At 34.6% G+C, this 22,375-nt stretch overlaps 1 protein-coding gene across 1 annotated transcript in view; it reads left to right on the plus strand.

Annotated features, from left to right (window-relative positions):
• Positions 1–22,375, plus strand: part of SLC45A4 (solute carrier family 45 member 4) — a 123,584-nt gene that overhangs the window by 88,635 nt on the left and 12,574 nt on the right. Inside the window, exon 4 of the mRNA XM_074264665.1 lies at positions 18,195–18,383. Coding sequence (XP_074120766.1) covers positions 18,195–18,383 — 189 coding nt within the window. The remainder of the gene's footprint in view (positions 1–18,194; positions 18,384–22,375) is intronic.

Here is a 22,375-nt window from a genome sequence, read left to right on the forward strand (position 1 = left end):
AGCTTAGTCTTGAAGGGAAGAGCTAAGGGTTTCAAGGCATTGAATGGGAAGGAAGAACATTTTGGGTTTGCCATACAGATGGCAAAATATGGAGACTAGATATGCAATGTTGAGTACAGAAAGTAGACCAATTTTGAGTAGTATGTATAGTGGGTAGTGGGTAAAGTGGAGTAATGTATGAAAAAGATAGGCTACAATCAAGTAGAAAAGCAGAAATGTTTATTTTATTCTAAGCCAAGGGTTCTTAACCTTGAGGTTTGCAGCACCCAAAGGGCTCTGTGGATTTGGAAGAGAAAAAAAGATTAAATTTTAAAAATTTTCATTCACCTCAAAAATATATTCTGAAATGGAGTCCGTAGGCATCATAGGCATCATCAGACTGCCAAAAAGAGTACATGAGGTTAAGAACTTCTCTCCCAAGGGTAGTGGCAAGATACTGAAATTTCTTGAACAGAGGAATAACATATAGTCTTTAGGAATATTGATTTGGCAGCTGTGTAGAAGAGGGGTTAGAGAGAGAGAGAGACAATACATAAACTAGAAAGCTATTGAAATAGTTGATGAGGAATTAATATAAGACTGAATTTAGGGTTGTTATAATGTAAATAAAGAGAAGGGAGTGGATGAGATAGGAAGAATGGACAAGATTTGACAACTGAATGTAAAGAATGAGGAAAAATGCTGTTTGTAAACCTGAGTGAATGATGGAATTGTGATACCATCAATAAAAATTGGGTAGTAAAAAGGAAGGATGGGTTGAGAGGGGGTAAATTTTTTTTTATATATATTTTTAAAATTGATGACTTAAGGGTAGTTAAGTGATGCCATGGATAGAGCACCTGAAGTCAGAAGGACCTGAGTTCAAATATGGTCTCAGACACTTAATACTTCCTGGCTATGAGACCCTGGGCAAGTCACTTAACCTCAATTGCCTCAGAAAGGAAAAAAGTTTGTAACTAAAAGTGATGACTTAGATCTAAAACTCATTCAGCTAATAACACTGAAAGTCTATTCATTTTCTTAGCTTATACTTTTCCCTCACTTTCCACTAGCCACCTCTCTATACATGTTGGAGTCTCATTTATTTTCTTACCATGCCTTTCCAGTTAGAGAGAGGAAATTTAGGCAAAGAGAAATTTAGAGAAAAGCAAGCAGTCTCAATATCAGAAGATATTTTAGCTTAACAAAAGTTTTCAGGTGTTTCTACTTGGAATGACCTATCTCCGAAGGTAGAGTAATTTCTTCAGGACTGGAATCCAAGCAGAAAATGGATAGCTTGTCAAAAACTTTGTAGAGCAATTTCATGCAAATGGGATTGGTTAGACTCGGACATCTTTGAATCCCCTTTCACCTTTGAGATGCTATTATTGTAAGATCTAGTATTTATGAAAAAAATTCAGCAACCTGAATATTGGTCCTGGATATCAGTCATCAAAATATTAGGTTAAATAAAATGTTTGAAGGGATATTCATTGCTTTTACTTGAATTATCAAATGTTTAGGACAAATTCTTAAAAATGTCTCATGAAGAATTAGTAAAAGCTGTCTTCATCCAATTTGTATTCAATTATTTTTAATCAAAAGTCACTTACATATTGTTTCCTCCCCACCCCAAACACAGTTTCTCATGAATTTAATTATATTGTGAACTTTAATTTTATTGTGTCTTAAGTATACAAACATATCTTGATATGGAAGGCTTTGTCTATTGAACTAAAAAAAAATGTAAGTTCCTATTCCTATTTCAGATCTTTTGTTAAATATTGGTAGGCAACTTTCCCGCACTTTCCCACCCCCCAAAAGTACAAGGTTATCAAAAAAGACGTTGTGAATAGAAACTGTGGCACATGACTTAAGCTTTTCTCTCCAGTAGTTTGTGACCTCATACAGCCTTCTGACTAGTGGTGACACAGTCAGTATTTCCTGTGAACCACAAGGCTGGCTGGTCCCACTATTGTTGTTCAACTTTTGCCTGGAAAAAAAACAAAAATTATTTACTATAAGCCAGTGTCCTGTTTGTTTATAACTTTGCTGGGAAATGCCATATCCCAAGAGTCCCAGTGGCAGCGATTTGTTAGTAAAAAGAAAGATTGTTTTCTAGTGGATTGTGTTGGAGGCCGGATGTTAGTTACTCGCACCCTATCTTGCTGAATTGACTTAGAGGGGGCAGTGTATACCACTTGCTTTTCCAGAGTTTCCTTTCCTTCCAGGGGAAAAGTGGGGTCACTATATGGTAGAAAAAGCAAAAGTATCAGAGTCAAAAGACCTGGACTTTATTCTTAGTCTTAAACCGAGTCATCTAATCTTTTTCTGTGCCTCACTGTCCTGGTCTGCAAAATGTTGAATGATACTTTGCCTCAAATTTCCCTGAAAAGGCTTTTGTGAAGATCAAATGGAATAGTACTGTGTTCATTCTTAAGTATCATAGTCTTGGGGCAATAGTCCATATAATCTTTGAGTTGGAAGAGACCTTAGAGATAATCTAATACAAGCATTACTTGAAGCCTGTATCCCTTCCTTCTCTAACATTCCCATATCCCCAATCAGTCTTCATCAGTTTCCAAGTTGAAAACTTCTAAGTGAATGGCAATTCAGTTATCCAACTCAGCATTATTCCATTCTCTGGCAGACCTCATGGTTAGTATATGTCTACTTTACAAGTGGAGTCACATCTTGGGAGCAGCAGGCCGTAGACTTAGTTTCTAAACAAAGTTTGCAACAAGATGAAAAGACTTAATGATCAAAACTTATCTCCAAATCCCTTAAATTGCCCATAAAAAAAACTGAGATCTGTTGTTGTTGTTGTTGTTGTTGTTGTTGTTGTTGTTGTTGTTGTTGTTGTTATTAGATAAAAACAAGTCAGTGGACATGAGTTTATGTAATTTTCTGGCTATATATAACTTTGGGAAAGTCAATTTATCTGAACTTTGGTTCCATCTTTTGTAAAATGTACCTAATGCACACTACCCCCTTCCTTATTGGGTCCTATAAATAATTGCAGTAGCTCAAAAAAAATGTGAGATGGGCAAATTTAGAGGTATCTCCATTTCAGAGGTTCACCTGGATCTATTTGTGCCCAGCCTGTGGTAGAACCTTCTGAGCTCCTATTGATCTGATGAGACACACTGGGGACAGAACCTTCAGTCCAACACCATGGTGTCATTTTGGTTGTCCTTGAGAAAGGACAAAAAATGACCAAGACCAAACTATTAAAAAGTAGTTATTTAGTACTCCTCAGCCCTGTATTCTAGTTGTTACTTAAGTAAATGAGAAGCATCTTCCTCTAGCCTTGTCTTTTTAAACAGTAATAGTGGTCATAGATTTTTTTTTTAATGTAGCACGAAGTACCCAACATATCAAGAATTGTATGACAGTGAAAAGAGCACAGAACTGAAAAGACTTAAGAACCTAGGTTCTCTCACCCAACTCTGCCATTAACTAGCAAAGTCCTTTCCCTTCTCTGGATTCAATTTCATTATTTTTTTTGTTCTTGTATAAAATGAGTTGAACTTAAATGATATCTTAAAATTCCATCCAGCATTGTTTCCCAGTAATTGAGTATGGTGGGAAGAACACTAGATCATCATAACTTGGGTTCATATCCAGCTTCTGGCATTTACTGACCACATTTGTCACTTAGTGATCCGTACCTCATTTCCTCACCTGAAAAATGGTGGGGATGTTGGGATTAGATGTCTTTTGACCTATGGCTTTTCCAACTCTAGATCTAATATATCATGATTCATTTTATGCCTCAATTAAGTCATTTGCCCAAGACCATAAAGCTAGAATGGCTAACATGAAGAGACTCCCAGATCTTCTGATTGCAAATTCATTGTTCGTTCCATTATATCACACTGTTTCTTTTAATGTAGATTTTTTAAGAATACTTTGAATGGTTCTGTAGAAATGTTAACTCTGCAATTTAAGTAGAGTTGCCAAAAAGAAACTGAGAATACTGCTGAAACTAGTAGTGAACTCTCATCTTATGACATTTTATGTAACACTTTCTAAACTCAGCTTTAAATCTTAAGTTCATTGACTCTACATTGAGGCCTTTAAACTTAAACTTATTGAGAGGGTTAAAGATAAAATAAGCATATAATTAATTATGGTTGTATTTCTTGGGTGCTAGATGATATTAAACTTTAAAGATTACAAAAAGTGGGGAATGTAATGAGTAAGAAAACTTCCTCCACTAATGTGCTTTTCTGATATATCAAAAGTGCTATGGTGACTCTGCTTGGATCTTTGACAAAAACCTGTGAGATAGGATAGGTAATGAAATGATTATTAACTCTACTTTATGAATCTAGCTAAAGAATCTAAGGCTCAGAAATTGTGACTTTTGAGGCCCATGATAATTATGTTATGGGAGGTATGTTATAATTTATTTATATTAAGACAATTCATTGCATTGGGTTCTGAATTGCAGTGCAGATTCTGTCACTTTTAAAAGTGTGAACCTAAAGAAAATGATATTTGATTTTTCTAAGTCATACTTAATCCTTTTGTAAAATGTAAGGTTGAATTAAATCTTCTCTAAACTGAATTTAATGATATTTTTAAAATTCAGTATTTTTTCATTTTTTAATATTTCTTGAATTTAAAATATATTTGTTTTACTTCAGAAAATATAGTTTTATTATACTTAATGTATTTTCTTTCTAGTTACATAACTAATTTAAAAAAAAATTCTCTCTCACATTCCTGAGTGTGAAGTAAGCTTACTATAGTTTTTGAAATATAATTTTTGTAGTATTTTATTTTCCTGGTAAAAAGTTGCTTTTTTCTTCCACATCTGAAAAAAACAAAAAAACAAAAAACACCGGCAAGCTAATATTCATCTGAAGATGTTGAAATTGACAAAGTTATAGTTGTCTAAAATTTTCATCATCTTCCATTGGATACTTGGAGAAAGAGGTAGGTGGTAAAGGGTATTTAAAAAAGAAGAACAAAAGAATTAGAAATCATAATGGTTTATTATTTACTATATTTAATAATATTATTTAATAATAACCGCTCTTTTTGAGGCAGATTAAGCATTGGTATCTATTAAAGTATATTAACCAGACCAGATGCCCAGAGTCCTTTCAACACCAATTACTTTTGCATAGAGAAAGTTACAAATTGTTCTCTTAAATATAGATGCCTATTAAAAATAGGCATTTGCCATTTATTCATTAATTGAATTTATGAAGTACTTATAAAGTATAAGAATCTGTTCTTGGTATTCAAAATAATTTAAAATGACTAAGACTTGGTTCTTACCTCTAGGAGCTCAGTCTTAATAGGAGAGAAAAAATAGATAGAAGAAACAGGTTAAAAAGTAGAATTTAGTATATACTTAAGATAAGGTTTATGAATTATGAGAGGGGAAGGATCAATTTTAGCAAGTAAGAATCATTGATTATGAGGGAACCCTGAGGAAAAGATTGACTTTCTTCATTATTGAACAAACACTGTACTTTTGACATAGAGGAGAATATATTTTAAATTTTCTTGATTTAAAGATTTACAAAGAAACTAGGTCAAGTCAGTCTTGCTCAGTTTCCCTAAAAGTATAGAACTCAAAGTTTTGAAGCCTGGGCCTTCCATATAGCAAATTTCCTCAAAGGTAGGGACTCTACAATGTTGTCTTTTTATCTCTAGTTCCTATCATCTAGTTCAGGGGTGAGGAACCTTTTTTTCTGCCAAGGGCCATTTGGAAATATTTATAATATTCACTAGCCATTATAAAATTATCAATTTATAAAGCTTAGGCAGTGGGAGGTTGTTACACCTAGTTTTCGGCTCATCATCACTTGCATTGCCTTAGCAAATGATTTTATGAACCTTAAATGGCCCACAGGCCAGATGTTCCCTCCTACTGATCTAGATCAACAGCTTTCTGGATAGGGAATTCTCTATAACAAAGGGTTTTGTCTCATTTGCCCCTCTAAAATGTTTGTTGCCTCCATTCATGATTAAAGGAAATCATGATAAATTTCATTTAGAAGTAATGCTATTTTGCCTAAAGACATGATTTTTTCCCCACCTAAGTTTATAAACCTCTAAGAAACGTCTATAAAATTATTTTTAAGACTTAATTACACTTGCATAGGTTTAATACTCCTCCCACTCCTTGTGAGTCCAAATCCTCACCTTCACCTACCTGTATAACTTGGCCTAGCTTTGCCTCCCCTCTTTTTTCAGCGAGCCTGAATTTGAGTCTCGCGTATTATTTTTATGTTTCTCCACCCTGGTGGGGCAATTAGGTGGCTAGAATGCCAGGTCTGGAAGATCTGAGTTCAGATTCTATTTTAGACACTTACTAGCAAATCACTTCACTCTCTTTGGCCTATCAGAAGGAACCTTACCAGTTTAAAAGGCCCTGTCAGCCTTCACTCAGAGTCTTTGACTCATTTTGTTAGTTACTACCACATTGTCTCTCAGTTTATCCTAATTTTCAAATGCAACACTTCAAAGGTTAAGAAATACTGCTTAATTAAACCTCTAATCGATATTTACCCAAACTTTAAATGAAGATTCTTTATGACAGAAAATTTTCTCCTACTTGAGGATCCTATTTCATTTTTGGATAGCTCTAAGTCTTAGTTTTTCCCCATGATTAACTAAAAATTTCTAACTTATACAGATTGCTCCTAATTCTGCCCTTAAAGGTCAAGCAGAAGGCTAATTTTTCTTCCATATTATATCCTTTTAAATACCTAAAGACTATTGTTATGTTCTCACTAAATCTTTTCTCATCCAAGATAAGCTTCCTGGTCCTTCAGTGTTAATGTGTACATTCTTCTTGTTGTTCTAATTGTCCCATGTAGGAATTCAACCAATATTTATCTTGTGTCCTTCGGGGTACAATCCTGTATTTATTTTTCCTCTAATAGTTGTCTGCATAAAGCAAAACCATATATGTTCCTAAATCAGATGGCCAGTATATAAACACTTTGGTGCTTCCCTATTTCATTATCCCCCCCCTCCCCCAGGCTGGGGTTAAGTGACTTGCCCAGGGTCACACAGGAAGTGTTAAGTGTCTGAGAACAAATTTGAACTCTGGTCCTCCTGAATTCAGGGCTGGTGCTCTATCCACTGCGCCACCTACTGCCCCCTATTTCATTCTTTTTTGACTAAAATATCTAATATACTGCTGTGGAATTCAGGGAACAGTTATTATTCTTATTTTCTATGTGTATGTGTGTGTGCACGCACGTGCTCATGCAAAGTATAAACTTTGGGAAGGAAGAAAGGAAACAAGTATTTATTAAGTACTTAGTATATATTAGATCCTTGTGCTGGTACTGGGGATACAAATATAAGCAAAAAGTATCTTGACCCCCCAGCCTGGTTTTTGGTTTTAGTTTTAATTTAATTTAAATTTTAGTTCCAAATTCCCTCTTCTACTGCTCCATGAAAGACAAGAAAAACAAAACCCATTATATAGATAGGTGGTCATAAAAAAACAAATCCCCACTTGAGCCATATCTTTCCCTCCCCTTTCCCTGCCAAAAAAAATTCCCAAATATATATACACTTCAGTTCATTGCTTCTCTACCTGGGAATTTGAAAACATGTTTTTTTATGAGTCTTTTGAAATTTTGGTTTATCATTAAAATTGATTAGTTTTATATTCTTGTTTCTATTTATTTCACTTTGCATCAATTCATACAAATCTTCCAGATTTTTCTGAAACTATCCTTAAATCATTTCTTATAATACAATAATATTCTACCACATTCATAGACCATAATTTGTTCACTTATTCCCCTTTCAACTATGTCTTTTCCCTCTACCTTTGATATTAAGGTTATAGACCTAGTAACACTATCACTGGATCAAAGGAAATGTCTTGGTTTAATAGCTTTGAGATGTATTTCCCAATTTGTTTATAGATTAGCTGGACCAGTTAACAGTTTTACCAGCAAATTGGTGTTGCAGTTTTTCCACATTCCCTCCAGCATCTTTCATTTTCTTTTCTTTTAGTTAAGTGTTAATCTGATAGGTGAGATGGTATCTCAGTTGTTTTCATTTGCATTCTCTAATTATTAGTGAGTTAGAACATTTTTTTCTTGTGATTATAGATAGTTTAGGGTTTTTTCTCAGAAAAATTCCATTTCATATCTTTTGCCCATTTAACAAGTGAGGAATGGATCTTAGTTTTATAAAGTGGACTCACTTCTTGGTTCTCCTTCATCAGAGAAACTTGCTTCAAAGATTTCCCCCCATTTTCCTACTTCTAAGTTTACCTATATTTACGCAAAAGAAAATTATTTTATGTAATCAAACTTAGCAATTTTACTTCATATTAACCTCTCTGTCTCTTGTTTGGCCATAAATTCTTACCATATCTATAGATCTAACAAGTAATTTCATCTGTAATATATTAATTTATTTATAATGTTATACCCATGTCTAAAATGCATTCATTTCAAGTTATTCTTGGAATAAGATTTTAGCTACTGCTATATTCCTGGTTTTTGCCAGATTGGTTTTCAATTTTCCCAATAGTTTTTGTTGAATTGTGAATTTTATATCAATAACAGGGGGTCAGAATCCTAGCTAACAGTTCAAATAAATTGATATGGCTGAATTTTTAGCCACAGGACAAAACTTTCAGTTCATTTAAGAGAAAAATTTTGATTGTGTACAAACTTGTTTATTAAAACAACATTTGGACATATTTTGGATAGTAATCTCTCTGTTCTGCTTTGTTCAGTTTCAACTTCTTTTTCTTTTTTTTTTTTTTAAACTTTAATCCATCTTATACAAGATGACATTTTAATCATCTTAGTTTATAGCTAGGATCACTGCTCAAAATTTTTCACTTGACTTCTTAGTCAATTCAAGGTCCTCTACAATCTGTAAATTAACTTCTTCCTTTATTCTCACTTGTCCTTTGTGTACAATAAACTCTAGTCATCTATACTATCTCTGATCCTCCTCATACGTACCTGATTTTCTTTCCTCCATACTTAGGTTTATACTGTTACCTAATGCTGGAATACTTTCTCACAAACTCTTTGGCTAGGGAACCACTAGAATTTTAATGATTGACTGTTTCATGGTCAGACCTATGCTTTAGGAAAATCATTTTGGCAGCTCAATTAAAACTGAACTAGGTGAACTGGGCCTGCATCAGCAGTGGCATTGGCAAAGAAGAGCAAGGGGTGTACTTTATAAAGGCACAATCAACAGACTTGGATAAAATATTTTTATAATTGTAGTTAGGCAAATGTGAGTAAGGAGAATAAATTAAGAATATTATTATTGGCTACAAGAACTCTGATTTGTACTGAAGCAATCTCGAAATATGCTATGTTTTTTAAATAGCGCTCAGTATAATATTCTACTTTTCATTTTATTTGGGGCAACATTTGTAATAAAAGCACATGATTAAGAACATTCCATAACAGTTCAAAATATAAATGTTTATAATGTTCATTTTGTAAGCACATATAACATGAACCATCATAGATCTGTATATACACTGCTTCACTGACAGATTGCATTTCCTCCTTGCCTTGAGTTTTTTGCTTATCACCTGGTGGCTATTTTATTATAAGCTTTTCTGTACTTAACCAGGCTGATCTTTAAAAGCCACAGACACATGGCTGCTCTCACAAAAGCTTTTCCACCTTGGTAAGATGAGCCAGAGTTTATACTCTAACTAGAGTCATCTAGACCCAGATTTTATTTTTTTTTAACATGAAATATAACAGATGCATGTTTCCCTCCTTTTTTCTTCATTTCTTTAGAATCTATTTTTTATTTGTGTTTCTATGTTTATCAGCAAATATGCTAGGCATTGAATGAATGTTAAGTATACAAAGGAAAAGCAAAAAAGTTTCTCTATAAACTCCGTGTTAGATATATTTCTTGTCCTAAACCTAAATGGTTTAGACATAATATATAAACATTATTATTTACCTTTATATTTTACTCCTTTTATCATTTATGGAATCACAGATTTAGAGTTAGAAGATACTTCAGAGACTGTTTAGTCTTGTTCTCTCATTTTACAGATGAAAGAACTGAGGCCTGCCATGATTGTCATGCTTAAAGGTATCCAAGTATTAAGCAGCAGTATCAAGATTTAAATCTGGTCTTGACTACAGACACTATACTTTTTGTACAGCATAGTGTTTCCCCAACCCCCCCCAAAAAAAATTTGAGATAGAATTCTACATTTCCTTCTCTATAAAAACATTTGGGTCAAGTGACCTCAAAAAGTTTTTTTTTTATCCCTTAAATATTAACATAACTAGCTGAGACAGAGGTTGACTCAAACACTGTTCTTGTAACACTTTTTTAACAGCAGTATACAGATGATTCTGTGGTTCCCAAAGTTTAAAGGCAAGGCTAGTTTGGCTATTGAAGAGATCTGTTAGTATTTGATTCATTTTATAGATCAGACATTTAGCTAAGCTCAGGGAAGTGGGAGACTTGCTCATGGTCAACTGGTATCAAGTAGTTTTAAAACCAGGTCTGCCAATACTCTTGTCAAAGCTCACACTTATTCCATTATACCACACTGTATAAAATAATCTTTGAGAAAGCTAGATTTCAGTTTTAAATCAATACTTATTGCTTTAAAACCCTGGAAAAGTCACCCATTTCTATGAACAAACTTCAATTTTCTTAATTATAAAATGAAGGCAATATTTCTATTATCCATCTTATAGCTAGGAGTACAGTGGTGTGAACACTGGGTCTGTTTGAGAAGATCTGTCTTCATATCCAGCCTCAGTTTCCTAGCTAGATACCTCTGAGCATATCACTGAATCTCTGTTAAGTTTCCTCAGCTATAAAATGTGGATAATAGTACCTGTCTCCCAAAGTAAGGAGCAATTAAGATCAAATTTGTATAGCACTTAACAATGTCTGGCATATAGTAGGCCCTAAGTTTTTTTTTTCCTTCCTTTTTATAGGTTAGAAAACAAAACAAAACGAACAAACAAACAAACAAAAAAAAAAAACCCGCAAACATTTAAACCCCTGCATTACTACAGAGCTAAATAACAATAGCATGCTCAACTTTTGGCTAGCTAAGCCATTTTTCCCAACTCCTCCAATGTGTAGATCCACCTTACCTCTTGTTCCCTTCATGCTATGAGCATCATAGCAGGAAATGCTACTGAATTTGAAGTTGAAAGATGAGGGTTCAGGTCCTAGCTTTCCCAACTAGCTAGCTACTTGTTTAACTTTAGCCAAATGACTTAATCTCACCAGAACTTGTACTCATTTGTATGCTGAGGGATTGGGACCAGGTAAGCTCTTCTACCTAGGGTATGATCTAACATTATTTACCTTATTTAGCCTTATTTACCCTGTGAGTAGGTATCTAATAAATAAGATATTTAATAGAATTGCTTATCCTTAACTTTGGAGGGGCAATGATACAACATTAAATAATGAGAACAGAGTTGAGGAACTTTTATTGTACTGAAACAGTTTGTCTCATTTGAAAAAGCTGAATGTAACTGAATGTATGATAGTATTATACTTTGAAACTATTAAATGGTTTAGATTCACAGACTTTAGAGCTAGAAGGGATCTTTTGAATTCATCTAATCTTTAAACATTCTTTAAGAGCAAAAACAGACTAAGAAATTCAGCCCCAGAGAGGTTATTTACCCAAGGTCATATGGATAGTAAGTAGCCAAATTGAAATTCAAACTAATCTTAGGACTCCAGATTAAGTATGTCATATACGGCATTTAGTTCCACATCCTCATTTGTAATAGATAATTAAGATCCAGAGAAGGAAAATGACTAGTTTTAGGTCATATAGCTTGTTAGTTATTGGCAGAGCTAAGACTAGCACCTAGATTTCTTGATTCTTAATTCATTATCCCAGAAATTATACCACTACATCATATTGCCTGTCTATGTGTATCCAGAGGGTAAATTGAGACATTTGTTAATTGTTTTTGGATTGAGTCCTAACTTCTGTCAACCATCCTATTAAGCCTTAGGTAAATGTGTGGGAATGGTGCAATATAAGCCATTAACCCAAAATACTACTTTAGCTAAAGACAAATCTAATCTAAAGTCAGTCCTACTTTATTAATTCAGAATCTACCATATTAATCATCACTGAAAGTATTTGCCCTAAACTGCTAGTACTGAACCAAGCCGTCACCATTTTTGCTGCCTTACTATTTAAAATGTTTAGTAATACTGACATAATTATACATAAAAAAAATGCACAGAACTGTATAAATGTTGAACAAATACAGAATTGACAAGGGAGCCATTACTGAGGCCATTTCCAATTTGGACATATTTTAGAAAGTTGAATGTTTGAAATGGATCTCTCCTTAGAACACAGAATGTTCAAAAGTACCTTTCACCTGTGGCTTTTAATTTCTTCCTGTAAAACAAACACATTAAACTATATATACAATGTTGAAGGCTTCTTCCTTCTGAATCTATGACCTTTCCTCCCTCCTTTAGATAATTTTTAGTGCTACAATTTTAAGGATATCTGTATTATCAAAGACAGTACAAGTATTAGAGTGGTATGTTACATAGAGGTCTAAATATTAAGTGTGTAAAGGGAGTGAATTCAGAAAGACAAGTTATTTTACCCATTTGCCAAAGACTTTGTTGGGGTTTCAGGAACCCTTTGACCAAAACAAGATGGGAGACAATCTAAAGAGATTATTCAGGCTACTCTGAAGAGTGACATAATGAAGCAGAATTAAATTAACCAAATAGAAGTAAAAAGGGTAAATAAGTGGAGATTGTTTAAGAATATGGAAGATGCTTAGACTGGGGGTAAATTCCTGGCTCTGCTTTTTACTTACCTTTGTAAACAGGTCATTTAAGCTATCAGAGCTTGTTTCCTTATTTTTAAAATTGGATCTTTAATATTATAGAAAAGACCTGAATGCCATGCAGTCTACCTTTCTTAATTTTATGGATGGGGGATCCCATCTCTAGGGAGATTAAGGTACTTTCAAAGGAAGGTCACATCAGTAGAGTTAGAGGCAAACTTTAAATCTGAATTTTCCAAGTCCTGAACTAGTGCTCTGTTATGCTACTTTGGTGCTTTCATTCTGAAACTTATCATGTTCTAGATTATGTGTGAGCTGGATTTTTAAAAAGTATTTGACCATTAATGTTAGAGTTTGAGAAGGATAGAGAGACAGAGTGATAGAGATACAGATAAGTCTCTATATAAAATGCTCACATTAGTGGTTGTTGAATTATTTCCCTCATGACTGCTCCTGTGATCCCATTTGGGGTTTTCTTGGTAAAAATTCTGGAGAATGATTTGTTCCCATCTCTAGCCCATGTTATAGATGAGAAACTGAGGTAAACAGGGTTAAGTGACTTGCCTAGGGTCACATAGTGTCTGAAGCCCCATTTGAACTTAATAAGATGAGTTTCTAACTATAAGTTCAGTGTTCTACCACTTCCCTATCCTTAAATACTCATATCCACACTTTAAATTTGCTTAAAAAATATCAATTTTCAGATTTTTTTCTTCTCAAAATTGACTTTTCTTATTGTGAAGAACTAGAATCCACTTTATGTATTATACCACTCAAAAACATTTTGTCTTCTCACATTTCATTACACAAATCTGTATACCCTGACCCAGTGATGCTTTAAATAGCAGTGGCATGAAACTTTCCACAACAATTCAATGTGACATTCTAGCCAAGAATTAGTCATCTTGTATTGAAACTTAGCATCCTCAATTCTAGGATGAAATCAGAAAGGATGAACTTGTGTTGGTTGTAAATACTTTACCACATTACTTATAGTTTCAAAAGACTTTTTCCTTTATAAATGATTTATGCAAATAATAGAAGAGTACTATTTTTCTTGCTGTTTGAACAAAAGTCTTTGCTCTTGGAGGTTTGTAGGAAGTGAAATGAAAGGACAGAGTATACTGTATTGTAGTTTGTTCTCTTGTACATCTAGGTACTGTGTGATATGGGAGTTATTATTGCTCCCTCACAGATGTTCTCAGAGTTGGAAGGACCCTGAGAACATCATGAGTTTAACCAGTACCTCAGTAGAACCTCAGCAACATCATGCGCAAGGAGTCAGTTGTCTGACCTTCAATTGAAGTGAGAGACTCTACTTCCCAGGTCACCCATTCCAGTTTTACATAGCTCATATTGTTGGGAATTTGTTTCCTCTGCAATATCTATTCATTCACTCTTCCTACTTCTGCTTCTTAGGACTGAGAAGAATGTTTGAATCTCTCTTTTAGAAGATAGCCCTTCAAATATTTGAAAAAAGTGATCATGGCCTGGGGGCAGCTAGTTGGCACAATGGATGGAGTGCAAGGCCTGTAATCAGAAAAACCTGAGTTCAAATTCAGCCTCAGACACTTGCTAGCTCTGTGATGCTAGACAAGTCACTTCACCCTGCTTGCCTCTGTTTCTTCCCTGAAGATAGGAATGGCAAATTCACCATCTAAAATGACTCATCAACTATAATGAATTATGACTTTCCCCTAGGTCTCTCTTCCAGGTTACATATCTCCTGTTCCTTCTTTCTATTCTTACAAAGCATCATTTTCTCCAATCCTTTTCCCACAGAGCAGCAAAATACTAATTCTCTTGCTTATGGAGCTACAATGATTCAGTGATTTTTCACCGCCTCCAGGATAAAGTATAAATTTCTCTAGCTAATATTTAAATTTTTTCATAGTTTTCATTCTACCTTGCAGCAGCTGGGTAACCCAGTGTCTAGAGCAGGGGTTCTCAAATTATGGCGGGCCAGATGCAGCCCGCTGAGGACGTTTATGCAGCCTGCCAGGTTATGGCAAATAGGCTGAGGGGCAGAGACAGAGTGTGAGTTTTTGTTTTTACTATAGTCCAGCCCTCTAACAGTCTGAGGGACAGTGAATTGGCCCCCTATTTTAAAAGTTTGAGGACCACTGGTCTAGAGGGCTAGACTTGGAGTCAGATTTAAGTTACGTGACCTGTGGTACACTTAACTTATGCCTTAGTTTCTCATCTATAAATAATAAATAATAATGTAAATAAATAATAGCACCTACTTCTCAGGATTTGTTGTAATGATGCAGTGTTTTACAAACCCTAAAAGTATTATATAAATGTCACCTGCTACTGTTGCTGTCATCATCACCACGATTATTCTTATTTGATATTCTTCTTCATGTGTCCTACCCTTCAGTCACTAAATTACTTGTTCTTCCCAGTACATGACATTCTGTCTTCTATCTAAGTGTATAGACTGTCTCCTATGCATAGGATGATCTTTCTTCTCATATTTCTTCCTTGGAATCCCTAACTCCATTCTTAGCCTGAGCTCATGCAATCTCCCACACAAAGCAGACCCAAATCATTTTTCCACTGCCACAAAATTGTCTATTTTTTTATATTTCTTAAGTATACTTCTTTCACACACAGATGAGAAATAAGATCCTTAAGGGTAAGGACTTTTTAAATTTCCAGTATAGTAGGAGCTTAATAAATATTTAATTAAGCTATGCTGAGTTAATTTAAAAAAAAAAATTCCCCAGTCCCCTCACCATCCCAGTTATTTGCTTCTGTATATTTTTTACATTTTCCTCTTTAAATGGATTTGAGAAATAAACTCATTATTTTAGATGTGATTTGACTGGGACAGAGGTTTTCACATGTTAATGATCCTGACTCTCAACATAGCTTGAGGTTAACTGCCATTTTAAAAAGTAATAATAATAGTGCTTACTACATGTCAGACATTGTGTTGAGTGCTTTACAAGTATTATTTTATTCTCATAAACAATCCTGAAAGGTAGGTGCTATTTTTATTCTTATTTTATAGATGGGGAAACTGAGGCAGACAGGTGAAATGACTTGCTCAGTGTTATGTAGTTAGGATATGTCTGAGTCACATTTGAACTTGGGACTTCCTGATTCTAGGCTCTGTGCTCTTCCCAAGGTAGGTATCTTGTAATTCATTAAAACTCCCAGGTCTTTGTTAATGTCCCAGATATGCAATGCCATTCTGTATTCACCATTACTAAACTTTTCCGTATTGGAAGATATTACCAGATAGTATAGCCTGTAGAGAATTCATAATGATAACAAGATTGGGATTTAAGTGTATTAGTCTGAGAAGAGACTAAACTATGTCACCCTAAAGCATTCTAGGGATTGATGGTGTATTTAATGATATATGTTCCTCTTTATTTTGAAGTATCTTAATACAGATCAAGTCAGGTTGCTATTAATCTCCAAAGCACCTTTAAGGAAATGGAGATAGAAAAGAATAATTTACAACCTTTAAGAGAAATGTGTAGAAGTGACCTATTTTCCCTTATTTTTACCCTGGTATTATTTAAGAGCTCATTATGAGCTCAGGATAGATTTTTTTTTTTCCTGATCAAATGCCAAAGCCTCCTTCCTGAATTTTAACTTCACTACTGAATCTTGCCACTTCCACCCCCTCCCTCTTAAAATTTAAGAACCCTGACTACCACTACATTTAACTTGTTTCAACTCTGTAGTATTCATTAAAAGGCATTTTATTAAGCATTTCTACTACATGTCAGTTGTGAGGAAGAATTCTTTAGTTGCAAGCAGGAGCTAACTTAGATAATCTATTTTCTAGTTGGACTTTTGGCTTATAGAGTAACTGGCAAAATTACATGGCCTATACCCAGGGTAGTATGAATGCCTTGATCATAGTATAAGTGCTGTAGGTTCCAAAATAAATGGTACAAGTCTGGTGACACATTTAAAGCCAGCACAGCCGAAGGAATCCCTACTCTGTGTTTTTAAAGTTAGTTTTGATGTGAACTATATAGTCTTTTCATTCTTTTAAATTTCTAATGCTTTGCTTGGATGGTTTCAGATACTGTATTTCAGTGTGAGAAATAAATACTATTGGACTTGAAATTTATAATCCACAAATGTGGAGAAACAACAAGAAGTAGTACCATATTGCCTGGAAGGCAAAATCAGACTACGGATTCTAAAACAATGTATTAAGGACTTAATCAGATACATACTAAATCATTGTAGGATAAATCCAAGAAGTTGTTATGTTGTTTTGTAAAATGAGAATGAAGTAAACAGAGTTCACAAGAGACTTATCTCTGTTTAAATGCATGTGTCTCCTTTCCAAGTTGTCTATCAGCCTTTACTTAAGCCCAGTAGACTTTTGGAACTGACTTGTTTCACAAAGTAGACCATTTCATTTAAAACTTAACTAGCTAACTAGCTAAAATCCCATGTCAGTACATCATGTTTTCATTTGCATTCAGAAGATACCAATACTATAGTTGTTAGTCACATTCTTTCTCAGGAATTTTGTGTGTGTGTGTGTGTGTGTGTGTGTGAGAGAGAGAGAGAGAGAGAGAGAGAGAGAGAGAGAGAGAGAGAGAGAGAGAGAGAGAGAGAGAGAGAGAGAGAGAGAGAGAGAGAGAAAGAGAGAGAGAGAGAGAGACACAGATTTCTTCATAGTTGTAATGAACATGATGTGAGTTCTTTGGAAGTAAGGGCTATTTTTTCTATTTGTATTCCTATCACTGAGCATAATATTTTGCATATACTAATAAACACTTAGTAAAAATTAAACTTTTTCCATTTATTCACTAAAGGGTGGTAGAGGGCAAATAGAGTGAATTGAAAAGGAGTTTGGTATGGTAGGAAAAGCACTAAATTTGGAGAGTTGGAATTTCAGAATGTAAGTCCGCTACTTCAGTGACTTTGGTCAAGTTATAGGAAACATAAATTGGTAAGGGCAAGAAGACACAAGATCATCTAATCTACATTGTACATAATCAGAAGTAGAATGAACTTTGGAGGTCACATACAGTTTAACCTGGACCTCAGCAGAATATAAAAGGAGTATAATATCTACAATAATGTTATACAATTTCCATATGAATACATCTGTTCCTTACTCAGCTTTCTTTGTCCACTTAAAAATGATACTTCTATATTAAAAATCTCAAGGTGGTTTTGAGAATCTAGTGAGGTGATTTGTATAAATTTATAATATGACTTTTCTACTTATTTCATTATGAAGGGATTAGAGTAAATGATCTCAGATCCTATGCCTTTTTACAGAATTTAGTATACTGCATTATAAACATTAGAATTTTGGTTTTTGCTTTTGGATTAATCATCTTAGCAACACAAAAAATTCTTGGGTGAGAATAAGGAGCATGGTGGTGTCTTGAGATTTTCTTAAATGTTGTGTTTGTTTCCTTACAGGTCTTCCAGAGCAGTACTATAGCCTCACTTGGTTCCTTAGCCCTATCCTGGGCCTCATCTTCACTCCACTGATAGGTTCTGCTAGTGACCGATGCACACTTAGCTGGGGCCGCCGGCGGCCTTTCATTCTTGCCCTTTGCATTGGAGTTCTCTTTGGAGTTGCACTTTTCCTCAATGGTCCTGCCTTAGGTAAATATTATGTGAATTTTCTCTGTTAAAAGATGCAGTTATGAAACATTCATGAAAAAATTACCGAGCTTTAGTACTTTTCTCATTCATCATGAGAGACAGTATTTCTCAAAGACTTGAACTTTTTCTTGAACTAGAACTCTAGGTTCTAAAACTGACTTCTTGTATGACCTTGGTCAAGTCATGTCACCATCACCCTCCATTTTCATTATCTGTAAAATATATATATTTTTAATGATTACCTATTTGAAGAAAGGGTTTTGTAAATTGCAAAACTCCTATAGAATTTTGAGCTAGTAGAATTGTTCTCAGTATAAAATGATTCAGGCTAAACAGGGTGTGTATTAAAATCCTTAGATTTTCAATGGCTTGTTTTCTTTTCAGAAAGCAGGTAACTGTTTTGAATGTGTTACAGAATTCTTTGCAATAGCTACTTCTTAGTTATTATTAATACAATGGTTACTAGCATAATATTTGCATGGTTTGCAATACATTCAGCCAGGCTCTCACATGGGAAAACTGTAGGAACCTGTTCACAGGGAAATGTTTCCTGTTGTGATCCATTTTCTTTTTAACGCATATCTAACAATACATCCTGTTTCCAGCATTATTTCAAAATTATCTTTTTTTTTTCCTTTTTCTTTTCTTATGCTTCATATTGAAAAATTCCAGAACCAAGCTTAATATTTGTTTTTTATCTAAAGTAACATTTTCTGGGAAGATGATTCTTGCTTTGGGAACCCTTATCAAAGAGAGTTATTTGAAAATAAAAGCCTTGTTTGGCAACAACTTTTATTGTCATGATTCTGAAACACTTTATATACTCCATGAGATTCTCCTAAGATACAGAGATTTAAATTTTCTTTAACTAATTCATCAACTATTTAGGGTAGGCAGTAAACATTTTCTTGTCCTCATTAGAAATTCAGTTACAAATAGTCCTCACTTGGGAGATTGAGTTCAGTAGCAGTAACTAGGAGCTAAAAACAACCATATAAGATAGATAGTACAAATTCTGAAAGGATCGATTTGTTTTCTTACTTAGCTGTAGTATCAGCCTCTCTTAGTTATTTGTATTCTCCCTCTGTCTTCTAGCTCAAATATCTTTTTCTTAGCAGAAGAAAAATAAGAGGGGAATAGCTCTGCCTTAATTTCTGGCTTTAGTCCTTTTCCTTTATACTCATCTTCTCCTTTTCCCACCTGACTTGCCTATTCCTTCTCTGCATCTCTTAACTGTGCCCCAGGGCTCTATCTTACAAATACTTCCCCAACTCTAATTTTTCTTGATAATCTGATTAGCCCTTAAGCAGATGTCTCGGATCCCTCTCCTAAGCATCAGTCCTGTATCACTAGCTAGTTGCTGAATATTTGCACTTGAACATTTGACAGACATCTCAAACTCAACCAGTTGAGAATGGAACTTAATATCTTTTTTTTTCCCCCTGAGGCTGGGGTTAAGTGACTTGCCCAGGGTCCCACAGCTAGGAAGTGTCAAGAGTCTGAGACCAGATTTGAACTCGGGTCCTCCTGAATTCCGGGCTGGTGCTCTATCCACTGCGCCACTTAGCTGCCCCAGAACTTAATATCTTTGCCAAAAACCATTGTACTCCTAAACTCTTGTTTCTGTACAAGACACCATCATCCTTTCAATATCTTAAGTTTGTTACCTCCCTGTCATGTTAATCTTCTACTTTAACCAATCATTTTCCAAGTCTTCACCTGAAAGGAACACCAAACTACCACTCTGTTTTTCATATCTCTCTATTCATGTGACTGACACCTTAGTGCAGATTTTTGTCACTTCTGATCTGGTCTCTTGCAATTGATCTTTTTGCCTTCAGTCTCATGCCTTTTCAACTTATCTTTTAGATAAATGGACTCATGATCTTCCCAAAGTATATAGATTTTGTTATGCCTCTGCACTCAAAAAAACTCCAGGAATATCCATTTGGTTCTAAGATAAAATGCATATACTATTTATATTTAACACTTATATAATCTGGATACACCCTATTTTTTAAGGCCTGTTTCACATTAACACCTTTTCACATGCCCTGTGTGCCATTCAAATAGGCCTACTTGATGTTGCCAGTTCATAATAATAAGAGGGCTTCTTCTTCCCTCCCTTTACACAGGCAGTCTGTCCTCATTCATGGAGGGCTTCTACTTTTGCCTGTCAAGATTTATTATTTGCACAAATGCCACCTCTTTTCCCCTTAGATATTAGTACTCCCCCATTCTCACCTTAACCCTTCTCCAAATTATTTTTTATATACTTGATTTTTCTTGGTTGTTTGTATGTTGTCTCTCATGTGATTCTCACTAACCACAGAAGAATGTTAGTTTCTTGAGGACATGCATCATTTTCTTTCTGTTTTTATATCCCTCATTCTTTGGAAAGAATACTGGCTCTGCAGTCAATAGCTCTGAGTTCAGATTGTTCCTCAGGTGCTTATTTACCTGGGCAAGTCACTTAACCTCTTCTGGGACTTTTCTCTAAAAGGAGAGGGTGGGTTGACCTAGATGGTTTCTTGATGTCCTTTCTACTTCTAGATTTGTCTTAGTCATCACCCAACTGAGCAGCTTTTAGTTTTATAAACCCTTCTTTGATCTTCCATTTTTAGAAATCCCCTGTAACATTCCTAGCTCATTTGGTGCTAAACTCAGATTTTTTTATTTTTTTTTTTTTGGATAGCTTTTTATTTACAAGATATATGCATGGGTAATTTTATAGCATTGACAATTGCCAAGACTTTTGTTCCAATTTTTCCCTTCCTTCCCCCCCTCCAGATGGCAGGTTGACCAATACATGTTAAATATATTAAAGTATAAATTAAATACATTATATGTATACATATAAACAGTTATTTTGTTGCACAAGAAGAATCGGACTTTGAAATAGTGTACAATTAGCCTGTGAAGGAAATCAAAAATGTAAGCGGACAAAAATAGGGTAATTCTGTGTAGTAGTTCAGATATGTTTTTATTGAATCTGCTTTTATTCTCCCTTCTTTCTGCTTCTTCATGAGAAGCCCTGAGTTCAGGCTCTCTGGAGACCCAGTTCTGATGCTTCATTTGGTTCATTGATGCTTCATTGCTGAGCTGTCATTTACTATTATGTGACCTCAACTTTTTAATCAGTTCATCAAGGGCTTATCTATAAGACCTTTGGAAAGAATAGATGATGTACTTTTTAAATGTTATTCCATCCAGTATGTTAGATGCTGAATCCATAAATGAAAGAATACTGAATTCTAATCTTGGCTCTCTCACTGACTTACACAGCAACATTAGGCATTTTGCTAATTTTTTAGTTTTCTTATCTGTAAATTGAGAGGTTTATATTAGATGATCTCCAAAGTATTAAGACTCACTGATTCTATAGTGTTGTTATAGTAATTTATAATTTTTTAAAATCAGAATTAAGCACATGATAACTATGCTTTAGGCATTGAGTTTATATTGGGGAAAGCAAGAGATGTGGAAATGCAAAAATTTTTTTTTTCCTATTAAGTCATACCTTGTAAGTAATGTACTAAAGTGCAGAGCCATTTCAGTAAATCAACAAAGAGTGAAATTTATTTCTCTCTGTCACTCTTGAAAATTGGTGCTAAACTATCCCTCCTTGATGGATTATCTCACCACTACAAATTCATTTCATGATGGTTGGAATCGTTGGAATTTCCTCTCTCTCTTTTGATAGAAGAAAATTTGTAATATTTTTGAGGGATAGTGAGCATTTTTTGCAGGGGAGGAATGAACCTACTGGGGGGTAAGCACAGCCTTACTACCAGAAGAAAATCCAGCCCCAGATACTTTTCACTCTCCCAACAAACTATGCCAAAGAATGCAGATACGCTTGCTCTCTTTTAAAGATATAATCCCAGTAAGTGTTTTCTTGGCTCTCTTCTTCCTAGAAATTAACTTTTAAGTACTCTATTCCTTTAGTTAACAAAGCCTTAAAGATGATTTTGATTCCTTTTCATATTTTA

Source organism: Sminthopsis crassicaudata, chromosome 1 (genome assembly GCF_048593235.1).
Source record: "Sminthopsis crassicaudata isolate SCR6 chromosome 1, ASM4859323v1, whole genome shotgun sequence".
Taxonomy (NCBI): Eukaryota; Metazoa; Chordata; class Mammalia; order Dasyuromorphia; family Dasyuridae; genus Sminthopsis; species Sminthopsis crassicaudata.